The 12,331-nt window shown below is 29.3% G+C and overlaps 1 protein-coding gene across 2 annotated transcripts in view; it reads left to right on the top strand.

Moving 5' to 3' along the window:
• The window catches only part of LOC107448365 (DNA mismatch repair protein Msh6), a gene marked incomplete at its 5' end in the record, with an annotated part of 128,773 nt that overhangs the window by 32,807 nt on the left and 83,635 nt on the right, over positions 1-12,331 (top strand). For both annotated transcript variants that reach the window (XR_011638280.1, XM_071187838.1), the window contains 2 exon segments: positions 4,326-4,485; positions 4,802-4,975. Coding sequence is in view for 1 of the 2 variants with exons in the window: in XM_071187838.1 (XP_071043939.1) it covers positions 4,326-4,485; positions 4,802-4,975 (334 nt within the window).

Raw genomic sequence — 12,331 nt, 5'->3', positions numbered from 1 at the left:
AAAAAAAAATCTTTCAATAAGTCAGTACAATATTAATCGCATCTAATTAATTAGATAAAATTAATTAGATGTAGAAAAAATTGAAACAAACATTGCTTTAATTTTTTTGCTTTTAGAATTCGGTTATAGTCAATACTATTTTATTATTTTGATTACTCAACTTCAATATTAATTTTTTCACCTGATTTGTTTCTGTACCTGATATAACTACTATAGTGAAACATTAAATCATACTGTTTTAAACTGATACTTCAAATTCAGTTATCTTGTTTTATAAATTTAATCTTTTTGTCCATTCTTAGCTCTTTTTATAAGTTCTATCTTATTACAGGTTCTGGGTAATCTTTATTTATGTTCTAGTAAGCATTTTTGTCTGCAGATCTATACATTTATAATTTTTCTTTATTATCAAAGATTATGCAAATTTAAACTTATTAAGAAATTTAAACTTATATTATGAAATGAGGAAAAAAAATCTACATAGTTTTACTCTATGCATGAAGTTTTTTTTTTATAACCACGAAGTGCATCTATTATTATAAATTCATTACACATATATCTATAATGATAAAAATATCTAGCAGAAAGATATTGATTCTAGTTAGGTTTGTCGCAGAAAGCCAGAAAAAATTCTGCCACAGGGGCTGCTGTTATTGGAACCAGAATGATTGCATCAATCCGTGAGTGAATCTTAATGTGAACTGATTCAACTATCATTTTGCATTGGATTCGTGAATATCCCCGGAAATGGGAACGTTTTGTCTCAAACCAAGTCACCAAAATTCAACAAAGAAGCGATCCCAATCAATGGAATCACTGTTCTGGCTCTGATAAGTTGATGAGAGAAGGAATTGACACCAGTGCCCTTGTGCAGGATGATTTATGGTGGTCGATGACTGACGATGTTCAAACTGAAATAATGACTGTTTCCTTTATTGCAAGTGCTGATCCAGAGCCTGTGCTCAAAGTTGAGAACTTTAGTACTGTACGTAAATTATTACATGTAACATCCTATATTTTTAGATTCATTTAGAATTTAAGGTCTTGTGTAGAACAAAATGGGACAATTGCAAGTTCTGAAGGAGGGGAATCAAATAATTATTAGATAACAACTGTTCAATGTAAATACTATGCGAAGGAAATTAATTGTTTAAAAAATAATTTAGAAATCGATTCTAATTCTAAACTACTTCAGTTGAATCCCAAACTTGATGAAAATAAGATTCTGAGAATTAAAAGTCGTTTCGTTAATTCCTCATTAGATGTTAGTGAAAAATGTCCAATAATATTACCTAATAATGATTATTTTATTTTAATTATTAAGGATTATTATGAAAGGATTTTGCATGCTGGTGTGAATGACACTTTATTGCTAATAAGAAGTAAATTTTGGATAGTGAAAGGTAGACAATTTGTGAAATCTGTTTTATATTGATGTAAAATTTGTAGAAGATTTAGTGTTACTTCTGGTAAGCAAGTAGCCTGTTGACAGAATCGAAAAATCTCCACCGTTTAATATAACAGGCATCAATTTTGCAGGACCCCTTTATTTAAGGGATGGCTCTAAGTGTTACATTGCATTGTTTACATGTGCTGTAACTCGTGGGGTTCACTTAGAGTTAGTCTCTAGTTTAAAAGTTGAAAGTTTTATTCAGGCTCTAAGAAGGTTTTTTGGATGCAGGGGCATTAGTAAAATAATATATTCAGATAATTTCAAATTTTAAGCTGCTGATCATGAAATTAAATATTTATTCAAATTGTGTAAAAATGACAAGATTCTACAATACTTAGAAAAGCAAGGAATTGAGTGGAAGTTTATTGTCAAAGGTGCTCCATGGTGGGGTGGTTTTTGGGAGCATTTGGTAAGATCAGTTAAAATTGCATTGAAACGAATATTACATAAATCTTTATTAACTTTTGAGCAATTACTTACTGTACTTATAGAGATTGACGCTGTTATCAACTCTCGACCAATGCCTTATATGTATAACGATTTTAATGAACTGGATCCTTCGCATTTTATGATAGGTAATCAATTAACCATTTTACCATCCTCCAGTTCTAAATTAGAGTCTTCAAAAGCAGAATTAACAAAAAGATGGAAACATAGGCTTATGATGATAGAACATTTTTGGAAATGCTGGCAAAAGGAATATTTGCTAGAATTAAGATCTGCTATGATGCATAAAATGCCCAAAAATATTGCCAGTTTTAAAATTGGTGATGTTGTAACGCAAAGATATTGTTAAAAGATTAATGTGGGTGGAAGTTAGGTCGAATAAAATATATTTTTCCAGGCAGAGATGGTAGAATAAGGTCATGTGAAATCCAATTACAAAACAGTGTTGTAAATAGACTCATTGAAAAACTTATCTTATTAGAAAGTGATTGATTACTTTGTTTATTCTTTGTTTGAAATATTCATTAAATGTTGTTTTTTTTGTAAGTGTATAACATTTGTATGGTTATTTGTAATAGAATGCATCGTTAAACCAATGCATTGGAGTGGGCTGGATGTAGAAAATTTATGTTTTGAACCAATAGATGGCGTTGCCTACTCTTTTGTTTTGGCTATTCTAATGTTTACTTTTTGTTTTGTTGCTATTAAAGAATATGAATCCTAACCTCTCTGACGCTTTTTTTATGAACTAGAACTTCTCAGTTTTGAATTAATTCAAAATATTTATATTTCTTTATCAGGATTTTTTTTATAGTATTCATCAATATAAATATTTATTAAATGTTTCTTTTGTTTTGTTTTTGTAAGTGTATAACATTTGTATGGTTATTTGTAATAGAATGCATCGTTAAACCAATGCATTGGAGTGGGCTGGATGTAGAAAATTTATGTTTTGAATTAATAGATAGCGTTGCCTACTCTTTTGTTTTGGTTATTCTAATGTTTCCTTTTTGTTTTGTTGTTATTAAAGAATATGAATCCTAACTTCTCTGATGCTTTTTTTATGAACTAGAACTTCTCAGTTTTGATTTAATTCAAAATATTTATATTTCTTTATCATGATTTTTTTTTTTTTTTTAATATGAGTTCATGATTATGTTACTACTCTCCATAGCTAATTTCATATCTACTATTCAAATTTCCGAACATAATATAATAAACATAATATTCAGGTTTGTTTAATGGTAAGACAAAAGAAAAATTTAAAATTTAGGTTAAAAAAATCTAACTATTAGTGAAATATAGTTTAATTTTCTATTTTCCTTCACTACTATTAAAACAAACAATTATTACAATCCCAATATATCTATGATTATCATTTCTTTCCTAAAATTCTATTTAAAATTAATCTGTTAAATCTTTTTACTCGACTGTAGCTTCTATACTGTATTGTTAGTTGTTTAAATTAAATTATTATATTCAGCAAAATCAACCGTTTATTTTTTATATCACATTAATTTAGATAAGACGCCCGGAGGCTGAGCGGTAGCGCTTCACGCTGTCGTGTCACAGGTCCCTGGTTCGATCCTCGGGCCGGGCAAGGTAGACTCAGCCTTTCATCCCTTCAGTGGGTTGATAAATGAGTACCAAGCATGCTTGGGAACTAAACACTGGGGGTTCCGCGTTCGGCTGACCACCTGACCGGAACATCTGCTCCTGCACCCCAGAGCCCAAGGTCAAGAAAACTGAGAAGGGGACAGTAGGCCTTGGCCCTCTATCGGCTGTCGCGCCACTGAGTTTAGTTTAGTTTTAATTTAGATAATCAAACTAAAAAAATAATGATTACAAAAATTTATCTTGCTGTTCAAGAGCTTTGGAGAAATAGAAAAAAAAAAAACTACAACCTCTCTGAAATAATAAAATAATTCTAAGTTCTTTAAATAAGCTTGCCTAACAATTTTCTACATGCTGATACAAACAAAAAACTGGAAAGTTTTTTTAAAGTAGTTCAAAATTCGATAAAAATAAAATTTGCAAATTGTAAGTATTAAATTCCTTTTACATATCTAGCATTTGTATTTAATTCCAAAATGCATTTGTATAAACAAGTGAGGTTTTCCTTTGCAGCATAAATGAAAAGGTGATATTTGAGAACTCAAAAATTACTGATCTATAATTACTCTTGTCATTTCTAATAAGATATTATTCTAATTACTGTGATCATTCTAGTTAATCTGATTTTAAAACCTTAACCACTTTACCACTTTTGCTCAGTATTTTAGTTTAGGAAAAAAAAATCTTCAAATTAAACGAATCTAATCCATCTCCCTTTATTTCTAACTCACCGTTTTGTGACGTAGTTTAGTATTCTAGAGATGATAATTTACAAAATGAAATAATTATCAAACTTTAATTTATTTCACAGGGAAAAGAGAACTTCGCAAATGGCTTTGCTCACCCTTATATCAACCAACAGAAATTTACGACAGACTAGATGCTATTAATGATCTTAAAAACATAACTATTTTTGAAGATGTTCAAAAATGCTTGAGAAAATTGCCTGATTTAGAGAGATTACTAAACAAGTATGAAATCAAACTCTATATTTCATTCAGTTGTTGTATCAAAATTGTGTTTATTTTTCTCATATTTATTTATTATTGTTAAATTATTTGTTTCATTTTATTAATGTGATGAAAAAGTATTGTGAAGTGCACTTTCTATAAGTTTAGTATTAAAAAATGGAATGTTCTATTTTATTATTTGTAACTTTAATAGTAATATTAATATATAAGCATATATACTAATCTTTTCATTTGCATAAAATACTTAAAAGGTGTGGTCAAAATATTCAGAAATTTTTAATCCAATATTTAAAAGCAATTTTTTTTATTATTTCAGGATACATGTGCATGGCTTATCACGTAATAAAGATCATCCTGAAACTCGTGCCATATTTTATGAGATGGAAGTTTACAATAGGAAGAAAATTTTGGATCTTATCTCAGCTCTAAAAGGTTTCAAAGACGCTGCTAGCATATCTAAGCTATTTGAGCCTTTTGTTAAGGATTTCAAGTTAGTTGTTTTAAAGTGCTTTTTTTTCTACTAAATTTATATTTACATTCTTCAAAATTCAAACTATTTTTATATTTTTGTGAATATTTTTTTCTTTTTATGTATTTAAATAATAACCTTTAAATACTGCAAACTCTCTTCTACTTAAGATCTACTTATTAATCTATTGATTTACACAACGCGCTTACAGCTGGTTGCAGCTTTCAAGCCCATTATGACATTGGCAGCTGGGCAGCTGTACCTTTTTCTTAATGAAATCTTTTCTGTCAATAGATGTCATGAATTGTTTTCACTGTTTAATTTTTAAATTATTAGTGTTTCATGTTCCTGTATTTACTGAAGAGTTTTTCAGACAAATAAAAAAACATTTATCTTGCAAATTTAAATGAATTGTAATAAACAAAAAAAAAAGGTACGTCTGCTTATAGAAAAATAATAAATTACTATATGCATACAGTCTTGGAACAGTTGCTCAAATTACTCCAAAATGCCATTTCCCTCCCAAAAATGCTGCAAAATAACTTTGGCCCAATTTTGCGCCAAAATTCTGCACAGAAATCGGTTCTGTTGCTCAAAAACAACTAGCCATTTACATTTTTCACCTGAATGTGTAACATGTTTAGTTAGGTGTGTTTTTTCCTCCATCGAAAGAAGCTGTCAAGTAGTTATTACTAAAATAATGAAATTTACTTGTCCATTCATTCTGCTTTATACGTTCCCATTTCATATTATTATTCCACGTTAAATATGCCAAAGATCATTTGAGGGTACATAAACAATAAGTTATGATATGCCTCTTGGGACATTAATTCTCCAACAACTACAACTGAAAACAACAACTACAACTGAAAATAAACAAAAATCTTTTTCTATTGCATGAAATTATATCATTGTTTTTACTTAATGCGGGCATTTGTCTGTCCTAATTAAAAGCCATAATTATCCATAACTCTTCTTGTTTTGAATTTTTTGTTTTTTCTACCAATAAGGAAAAGAATTTTGATTCTGCACATTGATCAATAGATAAAGAGGTAAAGAATTAATATTTTTAAAAAGGACCTACTTTTTGTAAAAGGACACTTATAAATATGGGAGTCCTAAAACGTGTAGTTTCCAAAGTATCACTGTTGTCATAATACAACATTGTATTAAAAATATAGAAATTGGACTGCCATGTGAAAAAGGTCAACAAAAAATCCATGAATGACATGGAATTACTATAGAATCGTTACAAATAGAGCAAGTCTAAAAATAATACTTTCTAATTCTACATTGTTTTGTAATAATAACCTATTTAAAATTTCGAAACTAGAAAATGGTCAAAAATAAAAAGATCGCTAGACGTAAAATTACTATGGAATCAGGCATGTCAAAAAGTGATTTTCGAATAAATCATTAACAAATAGTCATTACTGAAATGCGAAGTTCGTGTGCCTTAATAACATTCTGTGTCGTATGTAGTTAAAAATGTAAAAATATGAGAAACCACATGAAAATTGGTCGGAAAATAAAGTGGTTTTACAGTGGAATGTGAATTCAGCAGGGAAAAAAGTGATTACTTAAATTAAAATTTATTTTTTACAATAACATTGTATTAAAGATATCGTTATTTATAAAACTTTGTGGAAATGAACAAGGACAACAATTAGGGCTATGTGTCTCATTACCCCCTCTAAAATTAAGTTAGACTATTATCTGGATGTGGTACAGCTTTTCTAATCCTCGAAATGTTTTTACACGGTATTAAATCAGGTTTTACTTCTTTTATACTTGAATTATCTATATCTTCATCTGAAGCACTTTCATCTAAAATTGGGATGTTCCAGTTTGAAACTAGCAAAATTGCGTTTAATGGGTGCCCAGTACTGCTATTACACTTTCATCAAAACAAACATTTATTGTTTCAGCAAGTTTCCTTTCATTTTTAAGACAAATTCTATAACCCTTCGTATGTATTGCATAACCTAACGTAATCCCTTCTTTAGCTCTCATTTGAAGTTTATTTCTCAACTGTTTTGGTTGACCCACAAATGCTAAACAACCAAATGATTTCAAATGAGTGACTGATGGTTTTCTACCACTATACAATTCAAAGGGAGTTTTAATTTGGTTTTTATGACAAATTCTATTAAAAGTGTAAGTAAAGCATGGTAAAGTTTCAGTCCAAAAAGCATCTCCTAATTTACTAGATTTTAACATTACTTTAATATTATCTAAGGCAGGTAAATTATAGCGTTCACTAACACCATTTTGTTCTGGCATATAAGTGTCAGTACGCTCAGCTTTTATACCTTCATTCTCAAGAAAATCACTGAACTCTTTATGGCAAAATTCCATGCCATTATCGGTTCTAACATTTACAGTTTAAAAATTTCTGAGCTCGCTTTTGATATCTTATAAAACAATTACAAACATCAGATTTCTTTTTGATGGGAGAAACAGTATCTTTCCTTGAAAAATCGTCAGTGATAGATGGAAAATGCTGACTTCCACCATGTGAAATGATGGGCATCAGACCACATACGTCCATATGTAAAAGTTCCGAAAGTTTATACTTTAATCTGGTTTAAACGAAATTCTTTTAGATTTAGCTCATTTACATTCTATACAATTACTACCTGAAAAATTGGGATCAGGTAATCCTTTCACTGTAGAATTTTTACTTGTTTGAGTTATATAATCGCAATTTATGTGGCAGTACCTTAAATTCCAGATATCTAGATCATTTGTCTGAACAGAGATATTAAATAATTGCTCATCCGCGTCACTAACACTTCTGTCAATAACTAATTCTTTATCAGGCTTAGTATAAGCATTAGGTTTAAAATAATACAAGCCAATATTTCTTTTACAATAGAAAATCTTCCCATTTACCCGATTATGCACAGAAATACAACTTGTAGCACCCATAAAATAACCCCCAGCTTTCTCTATTATAGAACCAGAAATAAGATTTCTAAGTTTAGGAGAATACATGACATGTTGTAAAGTTACTCTGTGCATTTTACGATTTACCTTATTAAATCATTGCACTTTTCCAATACCTAAGATTGGGCTTTCAATGTCACCTATGGCTAACGACATAGAAGCTTTTTCTACAGTTTCATATGCAAAGAATAAATCCAAATTATTACAAAAATGTGTTGATGCGGCAGTGTCAAAAAGCCATCTTTTTTCTCAATTTCATGACTAGGACTGTGCTATAAATCGATGCATCCTTTTGATTTCGTCTAACTGCGGATCTGTTGATAGCGTCTTACTACGAAGATGATGTTAGTTTCGTGATGTTAAATAACGAAAAGCAAATTGAATCAGAACTCCCGGTTTCGTGCGAGGATCAGCGGTGAAATAGAACGCTATACATAGTTTCTTTATGCGCCATTTATGTCATAGGAAGTTTACTTTTCTTGAAGATTATTTTCAGCTGGACTTACGTTATCTTGTGATCTCAGTGCACTTTATTCCGTCAGGAGTTAATGTTTCTTCTAAATTATTTTCTGTGAGACTTTTGCTACTTAGCGATCGTTTCATTGTGCATTATTTCGTCGCTTCTTCATTTTTTATTTTTTTTTCTGTTGGGATTTAACGATTGTTGTCAATTATTTTTAGTAGACCTACTGTTACTTAGTTATTGTTGCGCAATCGCTGTTATCTTAAATTTTCGTTCTTCGTTCTGAACTCAATCTATTATTGAAAAGAAAATATGAATTTAAAAAAAATTCTTCATTGTCTTTTTTTAATTATTGTTTTTCATTTTAAGCGATGCAATTTAATATGGGTATTTTGCATTTAACTTTGTTATAAAAAGTTTGTTTTTTTAAATTTATTTAATGCACGTAAGTATAATAATTTAATAGAATTTAAATATTTTTAAACAAATAAATATTCAGTCATTTTTAATTATAAAAAAAATTTGGCTATTAGCTAAAACAAATATATTTTTTAATTGAATAAAAAGTTAAGCAATGTTTTGACGCTTTTTAATAATTTAACAATAGTACTTTTAAAAAAAAAAATATTTTTTTTCTTAAAATTCTTTCACTACAAATACTTCATACTTCTTTCACTACCTTAGTCGAATCCTTCAGTCCTTCAAACAAATAAATCCTTAGTCGAATTTATTTTTACATTCATTAAGTATAGAATTAGACAATTAGTTAATACAACTTTATTATTTTAAATAAATAAATTAAAGAAGGTCTAACAGTGCTTCAAGAGCTCGGTTTTTTTCAACAAATTATTAAAAAATAGTTTTAAAGTGAACATTTATTTAGTTTGTTTTTTTACTTTCATTTTTTTTTCTTTCAATTTTTAATGCATGTATATAAAATATTTAGCTAGTTTCGTTATTTTTAAACCAATAAATCTTAAATCATTTTTAATTTTTAAAAAATTAAAATAAAGCTTTTTTTTTTTTACTTAAGTCATTTTGTTTTGTAATAGATTTATTTACTTTTGATTAATTTAAAGATTTCTGATAGATAATATTTGAACATATGCTAAATCGCGATATCCAACAGTCGATGTATCACAATATGAAATTTCTTACATCGCCCAGTCCTATTCATGACACATGTGCGCAGGGTGCGTACAGACTCCTAGTCTCCAAGGAGTACTTGGAACTACTTAGACTTCTAAATTAGTCCTTAGAAACTCCTTAGATTATTATGTTCCATAGATGAACTTATTAAGTACGCTGATGAATTTGCTGTTCAAACAGGGAAATTAAATGACATGATTTAGTTGTCAAAATCTAATAGTTTAAGAAAAACTTTTAAAGAAAATAAAAATTGAATTGCAAGAGTTAGAAGAAAAAAATAACAGCAAATAATTTTAATTTTACATGTTACAAGCAAACTTAATTAATAATTTACTGTGATTTTTTTTGTATAAAATGCCTTAGAATTTTTTTATGTATTCAAATTTAAAAATATAAGATTGGTAGGTTTTTATGTTAATCTTAAACGTCTGTACTTTAACAAGATTTATTAAAATATGTGAAACTGGAAAATGCATTTATTTGTAACAGTGATAACTTACATTTGAAAGTAAAAGAAATAAAACAACTCAATAATTATACAATCAGTGTAATAATTAAGCAGATACAAATGAACATTTCAATTCAACTCAAAATTATCTACTATAGGTAAAATGCAAATTTTGGAAATAGAATCCTAAATTCTAAAATTTCCTTTCGCTGTGCGAATATCTGCTACTCTCACATTGCCATCTGAACCTCTTACTCTAATGATTCGACCTAAAGGCCACTGATAAGGTGGATGTCCTTCACAAGAACTAGCATGTCAGGACATAAATTTTGTTTTTTGAGCAGCCACTTTGAGCACTGTTGTAATTGCTTTATCAATGTCTCCTAATAGTTTGCACTAATTTTTGAACCCTTTGCCATCTATTAAGAAGATTGTCTCTTTTGTTGATGAAGTTAGGTTCTGTTATTAAATTCATAGGTTTTCCTATAAGGAAATGGCCCAGTTAAAACTTGAAACTCGTCAGTATCAGTGGGTATGGGAGAAAAAGGTCGCGAATTGAGGATGACCTCTATCTGACTGATTACTGTTAAAAACTCTTCAAGCCTTAGTCTTGGGGAGCCTACCACTCTCTTAAAATGATATTTGAAAGCTTTTACACCCGCCTCCCAAAGACTGCCAAAGTTGGGAGCCCTAGGAGACAAAAGTTTCCATCTGATACCTTCAGAGGAAAGCATATTCGAAATGTCTTCGCTAGCTAGCATTAGTTTGTATAAGTGTTTAGTTCTGTGGAAGCTCCTGTAAAGTTAGTCGCATTGTCGCTAAAAATCATGGAGCTTCTGCCACGACGTGCAAAAAAAAAAATTTAAGGTTGCGTTTAGAGCTGCGGACACTTTGATTTTGCACACAGTCAATGTTTATATTTTTAATTTATAAATAGGTATAGAGGTTTTGAGGTTTACCTCTTAATTTTTTAATGTCCTCCACTTCGAAGAGAGAGGCCTCGACTTTCTGGAAATCTTCCTTCGCGATTTCGTAGTAGTCATCTTTTAGTGTTTCGAATTTCTGTTGGATACTAAGCACAATATCCAATTGAGCCTGAAGCTCAGAAATGTCCATCTTGTCTTGTCCTTCTGTGAGGACATTATTTAATTTCGTCAGCTGGCCTTTGATGCTGTTCCCAGTTTGTATTTCCTCATTTTCAAAATCGTATGTCTAGTTTCATATTCATGTGATTTCAAAATCCATAATTGTTATTCATATTCACGCAATTTTAAGATCAACTATCGCGATTCTTGTAAGAAGTAATTTTTTTTAAAATTAGTTACTATAAAGGTGACTGTTTTTCTAACAACGATTATTAGTATATGTAAGTGTCACAGCATCAAAGAAACTGGAAGGGAATATATTCAAAACTTACATTCCGTGCTTGCAAAGAAGAAAAAATGGGATTTGTCACAAGATGTTTGAGTTTGAAGATGGAATAACAACTAAATATAGCAAACATAAAAGATATAGCTAACAAAAGCAATCACTTAAAAAGGGATTTAATTTAATTTTTTTATTTTTTGGAAAAAGAGTTAATTAACTTATCATCAAAATTTTATTTATAATTGCTGTTATTTATGCTATTGAAGTAACAGCAATTATAATATTATACGATTTTAAGAATATGACGTCAGAACTCTTATTTCAGTTCACTTCAAAAATAAGTGAAAACACAATTGATTAAAGACAAACAGATAACAATATGAAATAAACTTGATTTTACGATGAGCGGCGAACCCATCACCACACTATAAAAGGCAAAATTCTTATCAAATAAAGAACAATTATCTAAACAGTTGCTGATTGTCATGTAACTTTTCAAACTAAAATAGCAATTTTTGTATGTTAAGGAGTTACTATATATTTCTGCTCCACTGTTATTGATATGTTTCAAAGGGCTCTAGTTAGATTAGACTATAATATGAACATAATGATTTGGTCCATTGTTAAAGTTTTTTTTTTCCAATATAATTTAAAAAGTAATATTACTGATATATTTGCTATAAATCACATAACAGTATTTATTAAAAGAAATGAATTATTAATGTATATTCTCAGTAGTTTTAATTTGCTGAACCAGGTAGTTTTTCAAGTAATAATTGTCTATTATGTGAACTGAGGAAAAATATAATTTCTAGCTTTATTTTTTCAAATGGTAATTTTAAATAATAAATAAATAGGTTAAATAGCAATGTTATAATTTATATAATAATAGATCAGTACACAATTGTATGTCAACACTAGGACTGGGCGATACTAGAAATTATATATCGTGATGCATCGTCAGTTTTGCATCGCGATATAGTATTTTTTGATGGAAAAA

The sequence above is a fragment of the Parasteatoda tepidariorum genome, chromosome X1, assembly GCF_043381705.1.
Source record: "Parasteatoda tepidariorum isolate YZ-2023 chromosome X1, CAS_Ptep_4.0, whole genome shotgun sequence".
Lineage (NCBI taxonomy): Eukaryota > Metazoa > Arthropoda > Arachnida > Araneae > Theridiidae > Parasteatoda > Parasteatoda tepidariorum.
Note: the sequence above shows the minus strand (reverse complement) of the source record. Positions and strands in the feature narration are given on the sequence as shown.